Source organism: Sciurus carolinensis, chromosome 3 (assembly GCF_902686445.1).
Source record: "Sciurus carolinensis chromosome 3, mSciCar1.2, whole genome shotgun sequence".
NCBI classification, from domain to species: Eukaryota; Metazoa; Chordata; class Mammalia; order Rodentia; family Sciuridae; genus Sciurus; species Sciurus carolinensis.
Window position 1 is genome coordinate 17,350,598 of NC_062215.1, and position 23,772 is coordinate 17,374,369.

At 38.1% G+C, this 23,772-nt stretch overlaps 2 protein-coding genes across 2 annotated transcripts in view; one reads left to right on the top strand and one right to left on the bottom strand.

Annotated features, from left to right (window-relative positions):
* Positions 1–4,171: 4,171 nt before the first annotated feature.
* The window catches only part of Nsf (N-ethylmaleimide sensitive factor, vesicle fusing ATPase), a 157,360-nt gene continuing 137,759 nt past the window's right edge, over positions 4,172–23,772 (top strand). The window contains exon 1 of the mRNA XM_047544660.1: positions 4,172–4,245. Within this exon, the coding sequence (XP_047400616.1) occupies positions 4,234–4,245 (12 nt within the window). The 5' untranslated portion in view covers positions 4,172–4,233. The remainder of the gene's footprint in view (positions 4,246–23,772) is intronic.
* Positions 9,572–10,729, bottom strand: LOC124979857 (ubiquitin-conjugating enzyme E2 variant 2). Its single transcript, XM_047544661.1, has one exon. It carries the CDS (start codon positions 10,718–10,720, stop codon positions 10,283–10,285), a length of 438 nt encoding a protein of 145 aa, XP_047400617.1. The 5' UTR covers positions 10,721–10,729; the 3' UTR covers positions 9,572–10,282.

Consider the following 23,772-nt stretch of genomic DNA (forward strand, 5'->3'; position numbering starts at 1 on the left):
CGTTTGAAGCCAGCCTGGACGATTTAGTGAGACCCTGTCTCAAGAACTAAAAAGGCTGGGGATGTAGCTCCTTGGTAGAAGGTCCCTGGATTCAATGTTAATCCCCAGTTAAAAAAAAAAAAAAAAAAAAAAAGAATAAGGCTTTCTATCTACAGATGGCTTCTTATGCAATGTCAGTCTCTGAAATTTTGTCATTATGGCTTTGTCTCCTTAGGGTAGCCATTGCTTTCCCAGCAGTATTCTCTTATATATATATTTTTTCTTTTTCTTTTTTTTATTTTTTTTGCGGTACTGGGGATCAAACTCAGGGCCTTGTGCTTGCGAGGCAAGCACTCTACCAGCTGAGCTATCTCCCCAGCCCAGTATTCTCTTATATTGCAACTACTCCTGCGAGGAATATTTTTTATTAGGTTACTAATACAAGGAAACGTGAAGACCACTTTTGTCTCACAAGGACATCTTCTGCAAGACAGTCAGTGCAGCTCCTCCCCTGCCCACAAGGCACACACACACACACTGCAGATGCCTTCTGACAGTGACAGTGCAGTGGTGAACCCACTGAACAGGATTGTTCCCTGAAATATCTGCATACAATCCTGAGGAACTACCTTTGAAATGTATGTCTTGCAGTGACTGAAAACTGTCCCCAACCCATTTATTTAACCCCATAGTTCTTATAGATTAAAGGTAGTTCTCCTTCAGTTAATATGAAAAGCACCAAGATGTTGCATTGCTTTGTTAAATAAAGTGCATTACAGTGAATCAGCTCATTTTTATGATAATATTGTCCTTACTCCTCAATTTACACAGGTGAAATTTACTTCCCCTCAGTTAAATTCTGTTACCACAGTTGTTACAACCAATTGTAACTAAAATGTTACTCAACCCTAGTCCAGTGGAGCACTTATTAGGCAATGTACTGGGACACAATTTGAACATACAATTCTTTTTGTTGTTGTTGTTGTTGTTGATGGACCTTTGTTTTATTCATTTATTTATATGTTGTGCTGAGAATTGAATCCAGTGCCTCACACATGGTAGGCAAGCACTCTACCACTGAGCCACAACCCCAGCCCTTGAACCTATGATTCTATTCATGCACTGTCATCAAATTTTTAGATGCTGGTGATCTATCAAATAGCAACAAGGAATGTTAAGTTTCACTGTGGAAAAGGCTGGCATCGCTCATGTCACTCACTGGCAGGAGACTGAGAAATTTGTCAGGGTTCTCCATAGAATCAAAACCAGTAGGATGTGTAAACATATAGGAAGTGATTTATTTTAAGGCATTTATTTATGTGATTGTGAAGGCTTAGTGAGTCCAAAACCTCAAAGGAGAGACTGGCAGACCGAAGACCCAGGGAAGAATTGCAGATCTAATCTGCTAGAGAATTCTCTCTTGATCTGGATGAGGTTAGCCTTTTGTTCTATTCAGGCCTCCCGCTGATTGGATAAGGCTCAAGAACATTATGGAGAGCAATCTTCTTTACTTGAAGTCCACAGATTTAAATATAAACCTTATTTCCAAACTCCTTCATAGAAATGACCAGAAAAACATTTAATCAAGTATTTGGACACTCTGGCCCAACCAATTAAACACAAAATTTACCATCACACTGGGTTACAAAAGGCCTCCATCAAACCCTGGCCCTGCCCCCAAACTTCACTGTTATTTATCTTGGGTCCTGCTATTTATATTTCATTATTTTATCATCTTCTCTTCCCACCTTTCAGGTAATTTTCCTATCCCTAGTCCACCTCCTGTCCCCTCCAAAAGCCCTCCAACCTTTAGAAAATGATGTTAGTCATTTATACTTTAGGATACATTAAAAATCATTCTGTTAGAAGTCTTACCTATCTTTTCACTGTAAAGAAAAAAGTACCTTTGTGTTTTTGTTTTTTTGAAGAAGGGAAGGAAAGTGACTAACAGAAATCAAAACAAAGAGGGACAGCTAGATTTCGCAGAAGACAGAAATGAACTCCAGGGATCTAGAAAACCAGTAGGTGATCTCTTTGGGGTGTCACTATTGCAGTGTATGAGCTCTGGCTATTTTTGTCTTCCTCTGGAGAGTTGAGACTACAGTTTGGGAGACAGAGCATCTGACTGACTGAGGCTTGGTTCTGTCCTCACTCCTAACCAGGGAAGAGAAGCATTCCTTGTCTGACAGTCCTCCAAGAGTGCACAAATTGGGGGAGCTGTTAACAGAAAAGGAGGAAGTAGACTGGAGGGAACAAAAATATTTGTCACCTATCAACTATCACTGCAAGGACTGTTCAGAAGGTGATGCAGAATTAGCTCCACTCTCTTTCTAAGATGACCTTGAATGTCAGAGCAAGGCACAGATGGGCTGCAGAGACACATGGACAGTCTGGAACAAGGTCTCTGAGTCCTTCCCCTCCTGCTGGAAGCTAAGCACCTTAAGGACAAGTGCTATATCTGCCTGCAATTTGGTAGACCCTGCTGAGCTGTGTATGTGATTCTATTTAATTTTTACCACTTGGGGGAGAAGACAAAGGGCTTCTTACTATGGATAGATAAGGGCTTACTTAAGCTGACACAATAGAACCTCCTTATAGGAAGGTAAATGTTCCTCCTTGTTGGGGAGATTGAAGGCAATCTACCTACCTACTAAAGTCAGACAAACTAGTAGCATATGGTTGCATTACTCTCTGTCCTTAAAAGTAATGTCAGTTCACTGGACTGAGAGCCAGTGTTTTTTCTGGATCTGGTAATTTTTTGGGCAAAAATCTCTTTGATTTATAGGTTCAAATTCAAAGTACCAAAAATTTAAGATGCAACCATTAAGCTTATCTAATTATCCCCTCACTTTACAAATAGGGAAAGTAGGACTTGGAATTGGGGAGGGACACAGTAGGTGAGTGCCATATAAGGACAAAGATCTAAACTTCCTGATGATTTCCACTGCCTTCTAGTTTGTTTTGTCTTTGTTCTTGTGTTGGGGAATCGAACCCAGGGCCTCAGGCATTCCAGGCAAACACTTCAGCATTGAGCCATATCCCCAACCCACTTCTAGTTGTTTTTACAGCTTTCACAAGTTAATAGATCAGAATTGGACTGACTTCCCATTTTTCTGATAATCCCTCTGATCATCCATATCTGATCTGTCCAACAAAGCATCCTGATTCTCCCACTCAGTGTGAGCCTGTGAAACCAGAATGAATTCTTCTGTTCCCTTGTCCATCTTCAGCTCATGCTCTGATTTCATTAGTTCTCAATTTTTAAATCTCTAAGTGTGCTTAGCTCTCCTAATTTTTTCCTTCCCTTCCTCAAGTTAGGAAAAAACAAAGCAACCACCCCTTTTCTTAATTTACTGTGAGAAATGAAGGTTAATCCTATCCTTCCTTATTGTCTTACGCAAATATGAAGAGAAATATAAACTAGCTGGTGCAGTATAGGCATCAGAGAATTCACTCAGTAGAATCTTGTTGGGTGCTTAAAGTTGGCTTTTATGAGATTTATAGTGAAGAAACACGGTAGGAAGACAACCTTGAGGTAAATAAAAGACTGCATTTAGGGCATCTTTTATTCCCATATAGCCTCAAATTTTATTTAAACTGGTAAATGAATGCCTTTATAAATAAAAAAGTTTCATCATGAAGTTAACAAATGCATAAAAATAATCTCGATTTACTTTCAAATTTGAAGAAAATACTGAGTGTTTCAGGCTATACTAAGCTAAATAAAAATGTCAAGGTTGACGGTTTCCAGAATTCAGGAAAACCAGTACGTCTATAAAGACAAGTCAGGATTCTGCAGAATTTGAATTCAGAGCCAACTGCTCACTACTGGCCTCGTGGAAGACCAGCAACCAAGCTGGGGTCTCAGGGCACTGACATGGAAGCGGGCCTGGAAGCCTAAAGTTAAACAGCCACTAAAGGGCGAACCGTAGTTGGCAAACAGGTAAGTGATTAAAGCATCAAAGGCCTTGCGACACATTCGGGCGAACACAGCCAGCACCCGGGCGCTTCGCCATCGCAGCCCAAGAGAGCGCGGTCACAGCGCAGCCTCCAGGCAGCTGGTTTTCAAGATGGCGTCGCCGAGCCGGCGCGCGCCCAGAGGGGAGGGGCGCCGGGGACGCGGCCGGGGGCGCGCGCGGGCTCACGGCGGCTGCGCGCCTGCGTGAGGGCGGGCGGCGGGGGCGCGCGCGCGCGGCGGGGGCGGGCTCTGTCGGGCGCCCAGCTGCAGCAGCCAAGCCGGACGTGTCCGCGAAGATGGCGGGCCGGGTGAGTGCCGGCCGGGAAGCCCCGGCTCGAGGCGGGGACGCCGGGCTCGCGGCACTCTGAGGTCCGAGCGGCCCCGGGGAGGGGGAGTGAGGCTGAGCAGTGCGGCGCTGGAGGAGCGTGGGTCCAGAGCGGGGCTTGAGGCGAGAGGGGGTCGGTGGCAGGGGATTACTCCTCCTCAGAAACTCCATCCTCCTGGAGGATGAGCCTCGTTATCTGCGCCTCCTGCACCTTCCTTAATCCTCCCCTTGCCTCCTTTGGGGCTTGTTTCCCTGTCCTCCGGGGAGCCTCGGGCTCGGGGTCTCCCCAACCCCTCTGGCTCTGCGCTCTCCGGTGGAGGACTGCTTAGGTGGCGCCGCCGGAATAACTGCGGGGAGTCCGTCGGCTGCATTGGGGCCAGGGGTGTGGGAAGGATCGTCAGGAGCCCAGTTCTGGTTCTTCACGAATGAAAGATCTTGCGAAAGGAAGAGGGGGTGCGAACGAGTTTTTGGGTGAATCCCCGACCATCTGGGGGACCTGTCAACTGTGGAGTCAGGCAGGAATGGCATTAGCTTGGAGTGGAGATGGATTTGGGGTGTCGCGTTTTGTTTTTATAAATGACAGCCACTTGGAACGCAGCAGGATATACTATAGTTTGAGGGTTTTAAATTTTACTTCCTCCTCTAGCTTGCAGAATCGCGGTGTAGGATGGGTTTGGTGAGGAGAAATAGGGCCGGTTCAGTGCTGTATTGCAGTGTGCAGAGCTAAAAGCTCTCTGAGGGATGGATCCTGCCCAGAGATTACACTGGTCATAAACCTGGGAACATTAACTGCGTCATTAGGGGCTAAGGATGTGCTTGACTGATTATTCATACCAGAATATTTGAATAAGTTTGCATAAATTTATGCATATATGCAAATGTCCTGCCCAAAGGGAATTGTAGGTCATGAGATTCTAGAGTCAGAAGAGGCCTTAAAGGTCATCTAATTCAGCCTCTTTCACTTCCTTTTCCTCATAACCTTTCCTTTTATCTAAGGCTGGTCCCCCAACCTATACTTCAGATTGCATTTTTTTCCCTCCTTAGGAACCTTTTTCCTGAATAATCATCTGCTTCTTAACCTACTCAAGCTTCTCCCATCTTAAAACAAATCCTCCCTCCACCCCCACACCTGTCACCTTTTCAGCCAGAAATTTGGATACAGCCCGTATTTATTATCTCCCATTTACTTACCACCTGCTCACTCCTCAGACCACTGCAGTCTGATTTCTGGCGCTGTCATTCCACTGAAACGTGTCCCTAAACTTAACTGATATTTTCCAGTCCTTGTATGTGTACTTGGCATTGTTGACCATTGCCTCCTTAATGGAAGACACTCTTCCCAGTGGCTTCTGTGATGCCTTGTTTCTGTTTTGACTCTTACTCTCCTTTGCAGACTTACCCTCCTCCACCCTGTTATTCAATGCTCTTATTCCTCAAAGGTCCTCTTCTCACTATTTTCTCCTTAGGTAATTCCTTCTACACCCATAGCTACAACTGTCTGTATGTCAGTGATTCTCAATATTGTATCCCTAGTCCAGACTTATCCTTTAAGTTCTAAATTAATATGTCAGAATGCCTGTTTAAAACCAAGGCCACTGAATTTCATCTTGCTCAAATCTGAACCCAAGGTCTCAGCCCACCTAACTGGTTATTTTCCTGTTTCCTACTTCACCACCATCCATCCAGTAATATAATCTGGAAACCAGGGGTGGAAGTGGGGTGGGGATCACCCTTTATACCTCTTATCTTTCACTATATCCTCTGCCTCCATTCCCAGTAAAATTAATTACTGAATTTTGTACCCACCACCCCAACAAAATAGGTGTACGGTATTTAATTAGGGCCAAAGAATCAGGCCTGGGAGCATTGTTGCTTTAAATCTTGCCCAACTCCTGAAATCACCCCCTGGCCTGGTCACCTGTTTTATGTCATTTAACCACCTAAAAATCTCTCCAATCAGTGCATCTTTCTACATTTTCATTACTACTTCCATTTCCCAAACTCCTGTCCTTTCTGGTCTGGACTACTGCAGGAAGCTCCTGATTGATCTCCTTTTGACACTCTGGCTCATTTCCAATCCATTCTCCACATTGATGGTTCCTTTCCATGCCCATTGCTACTTAAACTCCTCTTCAGTAGCATCCCATTACTTTGGGGAGAAGATCAAATACTTAACAAGGCCTTCAAGGCTCTTTGTGGTTTTGCCCCTGCTTCTCTCCATTCACTCCTTTATTGTCTGTGCTCAGGTTATATAAGCTTTTAAATTCCTTGAACCTACAGTAGTTTCTCTTCCTGCAAGGTCTTTGCATGTGCTTTTTCCCTTCTTTGTAATATTCTGCCTCAAACCATTTGCCTCCTAGTCATCACTCAGGGGAAACCTGTTCTGACCTCACTATAAGTCAGGATCCTTTGTTATATACACTTGAAAAACTGTTCTTTCCTTAGAGACTTATCTTTCTCATTTTAAATGTATTAGTGTTACTATTTGCCTTGCCCAGTAGACTTTACCTTCCATGAAAGTAGAGACTGTACTGGTCATTTACTCATCATCATCTGTGCTTTGCACACCTCCTGGCACTCAACACACTTTTTTTTTTTTTTTAAGAAGAGTTCTCACAGTGGGCATGGTGGCACATGCCTTTAATCCCAGAGGTTTTGGAGTCTGAGGCAGGAGGATCACAGGTTCAAAGCCATCCTCAGCAATTTAGCAATTTTAAGCAACCTAGTGAGACCCTGTCTCAAAATAAAAAATTAAAAGGGCTGGGGATGTGGCTCAGTTGTTAAATACCTTGTTCAATTCCTGGTACCGAGAAAGAGAGAGAGAGAGAGAGAGAGAGAGAGACAGACACAGAGACACAGACACAGAGAGAGAGGTCAGTTATCACTGTGTTACCCAGCCTGGGTCTTGAACTCCCGAACTTAAGCCATCCTCTCAGCTCAGCTTCTTCAGAGCCTGGGACTGTAGGTACACTTCATCATGCTCAGCTGCTAAATACATTTTGTTGACAATGAACCTAATTTCTATTTGAATGCTCAGGTAATAGAGGGTTGTATTAGGCAGCTTTCGATCACTATAAAAAATGCCTGAGATAATTAACTTATCAAGAGAAAAGAGTCATTTTGTTTCGTTGGTTTGACAATTCCATTCTGTGATCTACTGACCCCACTGTTTTGGCCTGTAGTGAGGCAGCACATCATGGCAGGAATGTTGGACACAGCAAAACTGCTCACTTTACCAGCCAAGAAGCAGAGAGAGGAAGACACCTGGGTCCCACAGTCCATTTTAAGGGCACATCCCCGATGATCTAATGTGATCCCACTTCCTACAGGTCCACAACATCTCCCAGTAGATCCACCGGGGACCAAAACTTTAATGGGTGGACCTTTTGGGGACATTCAACATCCAAATTATTGCAAAGGTGCATCACTCTAAAGCTAACCCATTTTAGTTTCACATAGCTCTGTATAAAAGGTCTTTTTTACATGGAGTTTCCATGTAACTTTTACACATATATATTATTTCTGCTATTTAAAGCTGCATAGAACTACACAGAATTTCTTTTCTATATGATAGCTTCTCAGATATTTGAAGACAGGTTACATATCCCCTCAGATTTTCTAATATGCAAGTAAAACATTCCCAATTCATCATATATCCTGCATTTCAGACCTTTAATCATTTAGGTTATCTTTCTTTAGGAATGCTCTGTTTTGTCAGCCTTTCTTCTAAAAGGTGTCTACAGTGATCATGATGGTCAGAAAAGAATGTACTTGAACTATTTCCTTGATCTGGACACTACCATTGTTAATACAGGCTAAAATCGTCTTCACTTTTTTCCTGCAATAAATCACACTTTTAGCTCATATGTTGCTTGCAGACAAAACTCTAACTTAATCTTTTGTGTATGTGTATGTGTTACTGGGGAATGAACCCACTGAGCTGTATCCCCGGCCCTTTTTATTTTTATTTTTATTTATTTTGAAAAGGGATCTTACTAAATTGCTGCAATTACAGGCATGCAGCACTGTGTCCAGCTCTTATGTTCTTTCAAACTCAGCTCCCCAACTCCGTTCTAGGTATTGGGCAATTATTTTATTGAACCTAAGTGCATGACCTACCCCTTTACAATTCGTTCATTTTAGGTCAGGGCATGTCTGGTACTTATTGAAGGTCACTTTAGGAAACCATTATGGGGCGCAACTTAAGAACAGACCGATCACCATTGAGAAGTCCAAATTTGAGAGACTTTATTAAGCTGGCCAGCTGACTGTCTCACACAATACCCCAAAAAATGGCTATTGGGAGAACAGCCCCAACCACAGGGTTGTAGGGGTTCTTATAAAAATCACATCAATCATAAGTGTCTGTTGCTATGATTCGAAATTACAAACTAACATTATGAGATCATCAACAGAGGGGGAAGTGGGTCAAAATGACCCTTACCTAAGTACAAACTAAAGAATGGTTGCTAACATACACACAATTACCATTTATGGTATATTGGTTAAGAGCAATAGAGGTTAAAAGAGAGCAATTCTTTACTACATAGGTGTTGCCATTGTATATTATTAAACATGTCACACCAAGTAACTGATGATGGGCACAGAGGCAGAGTGTTCCCATGGGAGAAACTTATTTCCTACATAACATGGAATCTCAGAGCAAAATGGAGTCTGTTTAGTCATTTCCCTTAGAGTCTGGCCTATAACATTCTCATGGAGTCATATCTGTCAGCCCGTCACAGAAACAGTAGTTCTTTCTTCCAGTTTTGTTTCATCTGTGGATTTAATAATCTTGATTTCTGTGTTTCCATTCAAGTCATTTATAAAGTATAGAATAAAACAGGGTCATAAATACCCCTTGAGCATGCTTTTAGTGATCCCTCCCCACTTGCCTGAGAGGAGAGGGAGAGGGGGGCTCGGTAACTTGCCAACTTCATGTAACCCTCAAGAAGCAGGATCAGGATTTGAATTCAGGTCAGTTTGACATTGTTACCTCATTCACCAAATTAGTTACGAGGACATAATGAAGACTAGATTTACTTTCTAGAACTTTTTGGATTTCGATATCAAAGTTTAATTTTGTAGAAACTATCTTCTGTCTTTTGGAAAATCTGAACAATTTTGACCTGTCTCTGATTGTCTATCAATTCTTCTGAGAGCCTTATTTTTTTAGACTAAACTACTTATTGATGTTTAGCAAATAGAGTCCACCTTGCTACAATACTCTTTTTTAATATTATTTTTTCATCTGCAATAATCTTTTTTTTTTTTCCTGAGGACACATTCCACATTTTATTTCCATTTTAAGACTAACTTTAATCTCAAAATCACATATCCATACACCTATTTCCTTTTTGTTGACTTCAATTAAACTTAAATGCATGGTTTATTAAACAAAGACTGTAAACAAATATTTACCATGTCTGTTACATGTAACACACAGGAACAGCTTTTAACAGAAATTCATCGACCCCCCAACATTTTTTATTATAAATACAGGTATCAAAACAATCCTGAACATATTTTTGATACTACTAGTAGTCAGCACCCACACTGCTTCAAAAATTACCACAATTTGTGACAATATTCATTGTACCTGCTACTTAAAACAATTTCACTGCAGCTCTTTCACTAAGCAAGATGGATAAAGCATGCCATTTCTGTTTTCTTTCTTGAGATTTTACTTTTCAGAAACACACAAGTTTCCACTGCCATCTGACACTTCTTCCCATGCTTTCCTCTTGTAAACCTGAATTCTATTTCGAGTACTCCAGGTTCATGTTTAAATGACAGTGCCTTAACAAGAGAAAGAAAAATTGTGCTGCATTTTTCCTCCTGTTACCTGAAAACATAATGGGTGTACATATGTTAAATATATCCTTACAAATGTCTGGGTCATGTTTACCAGCTGGAATTCTTTTACTTAATGTGTGGGTATTTTGCATTGTGATATTTAATCAAGACATTAATATGAGTAGAAGGTTGTTGATTTAAGACAAGTTTGAGATTCACTAAAATTAATTATTGTACGTTTGTCCTTCTGGTGGCTGTGGAAGCTTCATATTTTCTTTGGACATCATTAGACGTCTTAGCTCTTGAAGTACAACTTTAATGCTATATGAATTTTGCCATTTTGCTAACACTGGTATGCTCCTGGCATCCACCATTCCACTGGAATTATTTATTCCGTTCATATTAATTTTTGTTACAAATCTAACTGATGGAGGAGCTTCTGGGTATTTAGGTCCACATTCTACTTTCAGGCTATATATTCTGTTTTCATAATTTGTCCTTGGTGGCCCAATAATCATGCCTGTCCACCTTGTAAGTGTCATATCTTCATCATCTTCAAGTCCCCAGCTAACCGTGCCATCACCTACTCCTTTTTGTCCTTCTTCAAGTTCTTCCAACAAGCGAAAATTACGTGGAACTTTAACTCCTGTGGAGACCGCCATCTTCTCCTGCAGCCCCTGCAATAATCTTAAAATGGATTCTGTATTTCCTTTTTGTGGGAGAAAAGTTATTTTGAGTTATTATTACATTTGGTTAATATTGGCATTCTAACATCATCTTGCAAATAGTATTTATATTCACTGTGTAACTGAGGATTTTTTCGTTGTGTCACTGATTGTTGCTATTGATAGCATTAGTAACTTATTTATCTTGTCCTTGACTTTCTGGTGAACAACACCATATATAGTTCATCTGAGAAAGTGCTGAGGAATGAAGTGTGATATTATTTAGCATTATTAGCATCTGTGTCATCAGAATTTGATTAACCCCTAAATACATTAAAGTCCCTAATCTGAGAAGCAAAGAACCTAAAAAAACAAGAATTTCGTCATTATTGTATTAGTGTATTTATTATATGAGATGGCAAATTGTTCACATTTTATAATAAAACATTTGATTTAGCATTTTGAAAAAATACAATTAGGTAATAAGTTTTCTTACCCATTTAAATTAAAAAATATTTTTTAGTAATAAAGCAAATGGTAACGTTATATTTTTCATTGCTTACATTTAAATACTGACTCTTTTTAATAAATGAATAGCACATATAGATAGATGACTGCCACTGCCCCCGGGCCTCCACATACATCCTCTTTCAGAAGCCTCGTCTTCAGCTCCCTGGAACTGTAGAGGAAGTACAAAAGTAGAGGAAGACAGAATCCAAAGTGCAGCAGTCATAGTGTAGGAGAGAGCTGATTCTGGGTAGGAGGAGGTGCCCTAATAAGGCTGCTCTACTTAACAGTTGCTTCCTAGCCCCTTACACACCACCACCTACCCACTACTGAAATAGATAAAGACGAAAGGTATTTATAAACCACAACAAAAAACCTTTGTAAAAAATACACACATGGATGTAAATAAAACCAGTGGATCTCTTCCTGCGTCCTTAAGACTAGTTGAGATATTCTGTTGAAAAGAAATGTGAGTGAGATATTACATAGGAAGGTAAGGGAGTGAACTCCCTTAGGAGTTGACAGTTGTTACAGGAAAAAATTACCTAATCCAGTGCTTTGACTAGGGTAGGCCAATAGTCATTATTGGGATACTAAAGAAGCTTTTGTAGACTTGTTTAAAATCTAGTCAAAAATTTTTTTTTTTTTTTTTTTTTTTTTTTTTTTGCGGTGCTGGGGATTGAACCCAGGGCCTTATGCTTGCGCGGCAAGCACTCTACCAACTGAGCTATATCCCCAGCCCAATTATTTATTTTTCTATTTTATTTTATTTTATTTTTTTTGCGTTGCTGGGGTTCAAACCCAGGGTCCCGTGCTTGTAAGGCAAGCACTTTACTAACTGAGCTATCTCCCCAGCCCCAAAATCTGGCCATTTATAACAACTTTATGGGTTATGATATCATTACCAGCTAACCAATCATCAGATGAATTTTTGGAACTCTAAGATGTAAATTGGGACTAATTCATGTACAGTGACACAAGTCAAAACAAATTGTTTGATAGTCTTATTTCCTAAATAAAAGTTTTACTATCCAAAGCACATCAACTCTATGCAATTTATATGCATTAGTTATTGTTTTTGTTTATTAATTTAATGGAGATTTTAAAAGTCTTCAAATGCAATAAATTCTAGAAAATAAAATTGAATTCTTGCCAGGTGCAGTGGTGCATGCCTGTAATGCCAATGACTTGGGAGACTGAGGCAGGAAAATTGCAAGTTCCATGTCAACCTCGACAACTTAGTGGGACCCCTGCCTTAAAAAAATTTTTTTTTTTTAATTTAAAGAATGACTGGGAAAGTAGCTCAGTAGAAAAGCACCCTGGGTTCAATCCCTGGTTCAAAAAAAAAAAAAAAAGAATTCTTTAAAATGCCATTAGATAGCTTTTATCTGAAACCCAGAGGAATTTATGCTTAAAATGGAATGGATTTATTCTTTTTCCTTTTCTTTCTTATTTTCTTTTCCTTTTGTTGCATTACTGGGGATCGAACCCCAGGAACACTTCACCACTGAGCTACATCCCTTACTCTTTTAATTTTATTTATGATAAAGGGCCTTGCTAAGTTGCTGAGGCTGGCCTCAAATAATCTTCCTACCTCAGCCTCCCAAGTTACTGAGATTGTAGGCATGCACAACCACACCTCATGAATTTATTCTTTTTTTCAAGTATTTGAGGTGCAAAGGTATAAGGTGAAAGTGTATTATTTTACTATCGAAAATTCTAAATTGACCCAACAGCGAACCTTTGGAAATGCCTGTGTTGGTAGTTCACTGAACACTTGCATGCTTTGTTAAACATCCCTACCCCAGGTATGGTATTTTAAGTAAAAATCTCTTAGATCCTTTTTCAGCTTTTGGTATTAATACCCTTGGTAGGACTCTGAGACCTACCTTACACTAACTTCAGTTTCCTAGTGATTTAATCTCATAATTTCCAACTTACTTCTTATGGTGAAAGTTGAATATTCCTTGTGTGGCTTTAACTATTTTCAGAAGCGCTAAGCATTTTAAATAAGTATAATTCATATACAGTTTCAGATATCAAGCATGGTGAAAAGAACAACAAATGATATATATTCATGTGAGCACCACTCAGATTTAAGAATTATCACCTGTGATATTTGCTTCAGATCTTCCCTCCCTACCTCCTCCTCCTGCTCCTCCTCCTCTTCCTCCTCCTTCTGCTCCTCCTCCTTTCTCTTCCTTCTCTAATACTGGGGATTGAACCCAGGGACACTGAGCTGCATCCCCAGCCCTTTTTATTTTTTAACACAGGGTTTTGCTAAATTGCCCAAATGACCTTGAATTTACATTCTTTCCTCTGCCTCCCAAGTTGCTGGGATTACAGCTGTGCACACATATCCCCCGCCTGATTTTTTTCTTTTTAGAAATAAAATATTACAGATCCACTTGAGTTGCCTTTGTATCCCCTTTTGATTCCACTGACTTTCCCAGAACTAACCATTATCATAAAGTAGGTATAGATTCTTTATTTATGTGTTTGTGCTAAACAATATATTGGATTGCGTGTCTTAAAAATACATATAGTGTGTCATGCTGTGTATTTCCTTCTGCAACCTGCATTTTACATTTAAAATGACTTTTGAGATTTAGTTCTGTTGATATGCATATATATACATATGTATATACACACATTTTATAGAGAAAGCTAGTTAATTCTGATTAATTACTGTGTAGTAGTTGAATAAACCATAACTATATGTCTATTAGAGAACAACTTGGATGATTTCCAGTTTTGTTTATCCTGGAGTGTACATTCTTGTATATGTCTTTTTGCATATATATGTAAGAGTTTCTTTTGAATATATGTCTAGAGGTAGAATTGGGTGAAAAGTTATACTCATTTTTACATGGTTATACTAGTTTACATCCTATTAGCAGTAGATGAATGCCTATTATTCATACTCTCTTCAATATTTAATATTATAGACATTTTGACTTTTACAATATTATATTTATCTTGTTTAAATTTGTATTTTTCCTATTAGTGAGACTGAGCATTTTTTTTCTATTGGTCATTGGCAATTTTCTCTTTTTTTTTTTTTTTTTTTTTACTTTATCTTTTGATTTATTATTAGCTAAAAGAGTGCTAATATTTTTTCAAAATTATGTGCTACCAATTTGAAACCATATGAATTAACATCAGCTGTTTATGAGTAATGCAGGGTATTTTGGTCCTTCGGTATATTCAGAATGAGGTGCCAATGGGCTGATGGATAGGAAAATTATTAATTTCAGGTAAATAAGTAGTAATTTTTGAAATTTAACCTTTGTTTATTTTAAAAATCACTAGAAAAAAGCATTTTTGGACTTCACTGGTAAATTTTTTTATTGCAAAGTATTTTTAGTGTTATGTGTTTATGAATAAGTAACACTTTGCATTGGCTTAACAAACATTGAAAATTGGAATCACTATTTCTGTTTTTTTTTTTTTTTTTTTTTTTTTTTTTTTTTTTTTGCGGTGCTGGGGATCGATCGAATCCAGGGACTTATGCTTGCAATGCAAGCACTCTACCGACTGAGCTATCTCCCCAGCCCTATTTCTGGTTCTTTAAAGTAAAAAAAAAAAAAAACCCTCTGTGTTGGGTAATTTTTAAAAAATTAGTAATCTTAGCTACTTTTCTCCTGGAGAATAATAGTGACAAAGTTTTGTGAGATTAAAACAGATTTGTTTCCCCTTGTTTAGAATGGAGCCTGGCATGGAGATATTACTCAGTAAATGATTATTCAGTGAATGAACATGACATTTATTTTTCGAATACCTCAATAAATGATCTCTTATTTCTGGGTCTGCAATGTGAATCTTAATATTATATTCTTTGCCAAGCTATTGAATAATCTAAACAATGCAATTCTTTCTTCTGTTGTCCAAACCATTAATAATATAGATCTAATTTAAACAACTGATGAACTCCAGTGTAGCCTTTTTTCTCTACCTGCAGATATTGGATTTGATTATGCATTTTTGTATATATCCTTCCAATCAATTCACTACTAATTATGCATCAATATAAACTAGATCATATTTACTAAATTAAATGATGAAGTGGACCAAGAGCGTTGCAGAAGCCTCTTTTCGCACATTTTTTCTCTTCTGATGTAGAAGGAAATAAAATGAACCTGTCAGTGTTGCTGATTCTTAAGAACCTGTTATAAAACAGATTGTCAGGCCTTGTTCTAGGTTGACGATTTAGAAGCTCTGGATCTGAGGCTGAGAACCTCTTTCTCTTTCTCTCTTCCCCTATGCTCCTACCCACACCCTCTTTTTTCCCCCTTTCAGTACTGGGGAATTGAACTCAGGGTTACTTTATGACTGAGCTACATCCCAGCCCTTTTTGTTTTATTTTTGAGAACGGGTCTTGCTAAATGGTTGAGGCCATTCTTGAACTTGTGATCCTCATTCCTTGGCCTTCCTAGTAGCTGGGATTACAGGCATGTCACACTACACCCTGCCTAGCAGTCTCTTAACAAGTTCTCCAGGTGATTCTGCTGCATGGTGAAGTTGAGAACCATTGACTTTGTATGTCAAGCTCTACAAGTTAGTTGGAGAATTTTTTCCAAAATTCTTCCAAATGAATATGCAAACTTGTTTTTATAGGTTTCAGTGTTATTGGCTTTTCTGCCTTTTAATACCTTCACCTATAACCAATTTTCACATATTTAAGAAAACCTACTTATTTCTTGCATTGTACTGGATTAGGTTCCCTGACTGATCTTCCTATAGAAAAAATTTAAAATGCTAGATTAAAAAAAATTTTTTTTTAATTGAGTTCATAGAGATATCTGGCCAGAAAGTGAAGAATAATCAAAACAAGGTAAAAGTGGAAACCCAGAGATATAAGCCAAATGCTTTTGCCTTGAAGATCTTATTTATAATTTGGTTGTGCTTCCTCCTTAAGAAACTCAGAGAACAGGTTATAAAAATTAGTAGTTTTCTGATAGAAACCCCCCAGTAAAGATGGTATCTCAGGGGGGTTATCCCTTATAATAAATGTGAACAAAGAATAAACTTGTTTCATCAAAGGAAATTTTCTTTTTTCTTTTTTAACAGTTTTTAAATTTGTTCTTCTTATGTATACATGTAGAGTGTATTTTGACATATTATACATACCTGGAGTATAACTTATTCTAACTAGGATCCCATTCTTGATGTGGAGTATATGATGTGGAGTTCTATTAGGTCATGTAATCATATAGGAACATAGAAGGTTATGTCTGATTTGTTCTACTGTCACCAGCCAGGGAAAATTTTTCTGTCTCCCAACTTCGATGTTAATAGTTAGGGGTTAAAATAAAAATTACCCTGAGAATTTTTTTTTTACCCTGAGAATTTTTACCCCTAGGCTGACCTTCATGCAGATTTCAATCCCAATTTCATGCCCCATTGGTATGAAGAAGTAAGGCAGTAATTAAGTGTAAAGTACAGAAGTGACTGACAGTGTCTCAAAATGACAAGAATGCCTAAGCAGCAGCAAGCACAAAGCTTATGAGAGAACTCATCTTCCTGGGACTTAAAAATTCCTAAACGTAAAGTTCTAAGAAATATGAACTCAGAGCACAAAACACACAAAGAAACAAGACACAGTGAATAAGAGCCAACAAAAAGACTAAAGAGCAGTCAGAACTTGCAGAGACTTTAGATATTGGCGTTAGCAGACACAAATATAGGTAAATACATACATTTAATATGCTTACAAGAATAAAAGTGAGAATTTAAATAGAAGTGAAGAACAAGTATTTGAAAGTGGCCAGGTAGATTTGAAAAAGAATCAAACATGATGGCTGGGGGGTGTATCTCTGAGCTGGGCCCTCAGCTGGATCCCCAGCACTGCATACTGCCCCCACCCCCCCAAAAAAAGATCAGGCAAAATAGCTGAAAGTGAAACACTATAATTCTGTAATTGAGGTTGAGAACTCAGTGGCTCTAAGAAAGACTATAATTGAAATTGAGAACACAATGTATAAATTTAATAACATTAGATAGAGCTAAAGACATGTTTAGGAAAATGGAAGATCTAAAAAAAATCATTCAGATTGAAGTACAGAAACAAAGAAATGAAAAGTAATGTAAGAGTTTATAGAACACAGAAGGTGGAGTAAGAAGGTCAAGTTTAGTAAGAATTCTGGGGGGAAAAGTATGGAAAAGAATGAGGCAAAGGCAGTGGGTGAAGAGAGAATGACAGGGAATTTATGCAGAACACCAGTCCACAAGTTCAGAAAGCCTAAAGAATCTTGGAAGGGTCAAAAGAAAAGAAATTGAACCCAGGGCCTTGTGCATGCAAGGCAAGCAAGCACTCTACCAGCTGAGCTATATCCCCAGCCCCTTGAGACTGCATAAATGAGCTTCTTTTAAAGAAGCTACATAATGTCAAAGAAAGAGAGGTCTTAAAAGCCATCAGAAAAAAAAGATAATATCTTCAACAGATAACTAGGTGATTGCTTGACTGTAATGATGAAAGCCAGAAGACAAAAAATTATATTTTCCAAGTCCTTAGCTATCTCTCTTCCCTTATCAGGCCATAGTCCTGTCAGATTAGGGTCTAACCTTTTTGCTCTCATTTAACCTTAATTACCTCCTTAAGGCTCTCTCTCCAGAATAGTCACAGGATGGGGATAAGTAGATGTTAAGGCTTCAGTATGTTAATTTTTGTGATGAGTCGGGGGCAAAATTCTGTCCATAGCACATACCACTGAAAGACAGAAATAAGATAGGCCACAGAGCACAAGAAGATACTTAGACTTTATAAAGAACTACAAATAAGTAATTTAAAAAATGACAGAAAGCCAGTAGAAATATGGACAAAAGATTCAAAGAGGCATTTCACAATGAACATGTTGGAAGCATTTGTTAAGTGCTTAATTAACTCATTACTCATCAGAAAAATAAAAATATAAGCCTGAAGGAGATACCACTACACACTCACCAGAAAGTTAGATCAACTTCCAGTGGAGCAGCTGGAATTCTCTTGCACAGTTGGTGAGGATGAACATGAATGAGTACAATGTCTCTGGAAAACTGGCAGAATTAACTAAAACTGAATATATGCAGGTATGTCCATCATCTGGCAATTATACTCATTGGGGTAGGGGGACAGATTATATCCAAAAGAAATGTATACAAATATTATTCAAAAGACATGTACAAACATGTTTATAGTAACAGTATTCATAATAATTAAAAACTGGAAACAGTTGGATAAATAATGGCAGTATATGCTATAAAAAGCAATGGAAATGAATGACCTATTGTCATATGCAATGACATGGATGAATCTCACAATCATAAGGGTAGAAGTCATACACAAGAACACATGATTCTATTTATATGACATTTTCAAAAACAGGTGAAGCTATGATTTCTATCTCTCATATGGGAATCAAAATGGTAGCTTTCTATATAGTTGAGGGTGGAGGGATAGAGGGAACAGTGTCGGATGCTGATAATGTCTTTTTTTTCCAACTGGGTGTTGGTTTCCCTGGGTGTATTCACTTTGTAAAAATGGAACCAAACACAATACATGTACTTTTCTGTATGCATGTTTTCTTCAATAAAAAATTGATTTAAAAGAAATGGTAATGTTCTTTTTCTTAAATTAGATGAGATACATGAAGTTTGTATGATGATGTTTTCTTACCTATATTTTATAAATATTTTATTCCTATTCAATATTTTAAAAAGACGAAAAAAATAGTCTCTACTTTGTTGTTAATTTAAGTGTCTCCTGCACCTATCACAGGATCTGGGACATTTTAGATATTCTTTCAGTGTTTCCAAAGAAGAGAAGTAGGCTAGTAGTTCCTTTCTGCCTTCTATCAGCCATTTTTTATTCACTTATTTATAAATAATTATTTCTACTGAATTCTAAGTAAAATATGTAAATAACACTATTGTATTTTACTTATATTTATTAAGCTTCATTTATTAAATGAGAAACTTCTCAATATTACAAACACATTATGAATTTTTAGTGTACTATGTTTAATTATAGGGACTCAGATCAAGATCGGCAATTTAGGTAATTATAGTGTAGGCTTGTGGGTATAAGTCAATAGATTATGCAGCTTTGAAGACACGAAGTTTATTGACTTTAGACCCTCTGATATTCTCAGGTGTATGACTTTTTTATTTGTTTTTGAACTGGAGTCAGTGCTGTTTTGATTTCTTTACAACTTTTGGGGTAAACATTTCTTAGTAAAAAACACTAAGTTACTGCATAAGATCTTAAAATTAAATAGTATTTTACAGTTTTGAAAACACCTTCACAGATCTTTTCTTGTTAGATTCTCAGAGCAAAGTTGTCACTCTCAAAATTCAGTTCAACAAACAAAATTCAACTGACAGAAAAACCCACACTAACATCATATTTAATGCTAAAGACTGAACTCTCCCCCTTAAGAGCAGGAAGGGTGTCTTAAGAGCAAGGATAGCTGGGCACGGTGGCACATGCCTGTAATCCCAGCGGCTCTGAAGGCTGAGACAGGAGGATCTTGAGTTCAAAGCCAGCCTTAGCAAAAGCAAGGTGCTAAGCAACTCAGTAAGGCCCTATCTCTAAATATAATACAAAATAGGACTGGGGATGTGGCTCAGTGGTTGAGTGCTCCTGAGTTCAATCTCTAGTACTAAAACAACAACAACAAAAACAAGGATATCTTCTCTTGCCACTTGTATTTGATACTATATATTGGAAGTTCTAGGTGCGGCAGTTAATGTAAGAAAAAGAAATAAAGCACATCTTTGTCAGAAAGAAAGAAAGAAAACTATTTGTGGATGATATGATCTTATACATAGGAAATCCCAAAGAAACTACCAAAAATATTTGTTAGAGCTAATAACCAAATTTAGCAAAGTTGTAGGATATAAGATCAAAATTCAAAAAATCAGTTACATTTGTATATACTAACAATAAACAATCTAAAAATGAAATTAAGAAAATAGTTTCATCTACATGAGAATGAACTCATAATACATCAAAGACCTAAATCTATAAAATTCTTAAAAGGGAACATAAAATCTGCATGACCTTGAATTAGGCAGTGTTTTTTTTTAAAGGTATGATATAAAAGCACAAGCAACCAGTAAAAATATATAAATTGGACTTCATCAGAATTAAAATTGATGTGTCAAAGAACACTATCAAGAAAGTGAAGACAACTCACAGAATGGGAGAAAATATTTGCAAATTTTATATCTGAGAAGTATACATATCTGTGTATTTGTATTAGGGTTATTTAGAGGAATAGAACCAATAGAATATGTGCATAATTCTGAAAGGAAGTTTTTTAGTTTGGCTTATATGGTCAGAGGTCACAGTGGCCATCTGTGCACTGGAGAACCAAATGAACCAGTAGCTGCTCAGTCCAAAAAGCTGGAAACCCCAGAGAAAGAGGGACCAATGATGTAGCCATAACCTGAGACTGAAGGCCTGGAAGCTTCCTGGAGGGTCACTGTGGGAGTTGACATTGAAGGGTTGAAGAAGCTGGAGTCTGATGTTCCCAATAGCAGCAGCAAAAGATGGACCTGCTCAAGAAGAATTGAACTTCCATGTGTTGCCTCTGCTTTTGTTCCATCTGGGCCCCTAGTCTATTGCTTGTTGCCACCCACATAGAGGACAGTTCTTTTCCCTCAGTTTACTGACTCACGTGCTAATCATCTCTAGAAACACCCTCACAGATACACCCAGAAGTGAGCTTTGCTAATTTCCTAGTTGTCTCCCAATCTGATTGAGTTGACATTGAAGATTAACCATTACATTACTTGTAGGTATATACCCAAGAGAATTGAAAACATGTTCATACATAAACTTAGGCATGGATATTCAGAGCAGCATTATTCATAATGTCCATCAACTGATGAAATGATAAAATGTGGTATATCCTTACAGTGGAACATCTTTTAGTCATAGAAAAGAATGAAGTATGGATACATGCAACAATCTGGAAGAACCCAGAAAACATGCTAAGTGAATAGGTGAAACAAAAGGACAAATATATAATTGTAGTACAGAGCTTGGGGTTGAATGGATTCTTGGTCTCATGAATTTGAAGAATTGAGATCTGTGAACACAAAGGGTGAGAGCAAAGAAGCAGGATTTATTCAAGTAATTGAAAGCAGAGCAGAGCTCCTGCAGGGTGAAGGATCCCAAGAGACGGTTGCCAGTGAGTAACTGTCTAGGGGTTTATATGAATCTACAGGGTTAAGGAAGTTAGCCCCTGACCCAATTCTGGGTAAGGCACTCAGTGCCCATGAGCTCTTCTTGCACCCTTTGTCCAATCAGGTCACCATGCCCTTTCTGGAGTGGGTTTGGGTACGAGGCAACAGATGCCTCACTATCAGTTTTTCTGCTTATACAGGAATCAGCCTGAACTTGTTGAGACTGGCTTGTGTCTGTGGTCTCTTAGCCCTGTTACACAGAAAACCTGACCTTGGAGGGGCCCAAGTCTCTTATCTGCCTATCCAAGTTCTTTTTCCTACCCCATAATTCTATCTATATGAGGTATTTTTACATATGTCTTCTTGCACTCAGCGTTATGATTTTGAGGTTTACTCATGTTGTATATATCAATAGCTAGTTTCTTTTGAATTGCTGAGTAGCATTCCATTTTATGACTATATCACAATTTGTTTATCCTTTTATCCTTTGAAGGATACTTGTGTAATTTCCAGTTTGGGTCTACTATGAATCCAACTGCCATGAATGTTTAATGTACAAGTCTTTGCATGGACATGTTTTCATTTCACTTGATTAAAAACTCAGGGGTATACTTGCTGGGTGATGTTCATTTTAAGAAACTACATCACATTTTTGCCAATACTTGATGTTGTCAGCCTTTTACATTTTTTGTATATTGCTCTGTACCCAAAGACCAAAAATGGAACTTTTTTCCTTTTTCAATATAAATTTGTAAAGGAATTTAAAAGACTTAAAGGATGTCAAGAGGTTCTTTTATTATATGCATGGTTATTGGTCTAAGATGGGAAATGTTAAGGGTATCCCTAAAGACTCTGAGAAACAACCGTAGGACACACAGGTTCAACTGTTCTATGCCATCAGTTCTAGTCCCACATGGCTTCAGAATTTTAAGAGAAAGTATTATAGGAATATATAGCAGAGGGATTCCATAGGCTGAAGATGGGTATTATTGATGATTGTGTTGTTCTAGACCAGCCAAGCCAATGAAACTTTCTGCAATGATAGCTACTAGCAGCACTTGAAGTTTGGCTAGTGCAACTGAAAAACTGAATTATTTGGTAATTTTTTTTCTGTGCAGTACTGGGAACTCACCCAGAGCCTCTCACATGCCAGGCAAGTACTCTATCACTGAGCTACATCCCCAGCCCTAATTTTAATTAATTTTTGGTCTCATATGACTGGTGGTTCCTTTATTGGAAAGTGCAGTTCTAAAATGTTATTTTTTAAGAAAAAATTTCTAAAAAAATTCTCCTAGAGGAGAAATAAATGAGTTTGTCAGTTGAGCTGACCCTGGGGCAAATTCATATGTTCAGTTCTTCCCTTTCCTATGGGGATGTGTGTCTTTCAAGAGCTGTAACCGGGGCCTTAAGCACCATAGAGGAAGGACCAGCAGATGCACGAAGGTTGTAGTTGGGGTAGAGGTAGCTAATTGTGCTAAAGCAGTGATTTTCAAACTCAAACTCAAATAAAAAAAAAAAAGCCATAGTAATATAGTGAGGAATGACATTCTGTTTTTCTTCCTGTTGAATTTTCCCTACTAAATTATTTGGTAAACAGTAAAGCATGCACTTAAATATTAAATCATTCAATTTTTAAAGTGGTCGTTTAGGTAGGAGTGTATTATTTAAATGCTAAAACAGTGCAATGTTGCCCAAAGGAATCCTGGTTAAATCCCCTCAATTTTTTTTGATGAACAGAAGCAAATTACCTTTCTGTATTTTCAAGACTCTCAATAAATAATGATGTAATTATGTTCACTAAAGTCCATTAAAGGCTTGTTGAAATTTTCTTTTTTTTTTGGTACTGGGGATTGAATCCAGAGGCACTTTACCACCGAGTCACATCCCCAACCCCTTTTATTCTGAGACAGGGTCTCACTAAGTTGCTTAGGGCCTTGCTAAGTTGAGGCTGACCTTAAACTTGTGATCCTCCTGCCTCAGCCTCCCAAATTGCTGGGATTACAGACATGGGTCATTGTACCCAGTGAAATTTTGTTCTTTAGAGTTGCAAGCAGTTTATAATTTTTGACAATTCAAATTGTTATAATGATAACATTTCTACATCCTTTGGGTAGTTCAGTGTTGCAGTAACTCAGACAACTAAACTTACATGAAACTGCCTAACAATTTTGTATGGCTATAGTGGTTCTTTTTTATTATCATTTTTTAGATGCAGGATCAATGTTAGAAAAATAGTGGAATTTTCCCTTGACATTACTGTGGTGAGTAGGCAGCTACTATTTATAGGGACTTACACTTTGTTGAAAAAAAATGAGATACCCTGCTTGGCTTACCATAAAAACACAGATGCTTCTAGATTCCAGTAGGGAGGC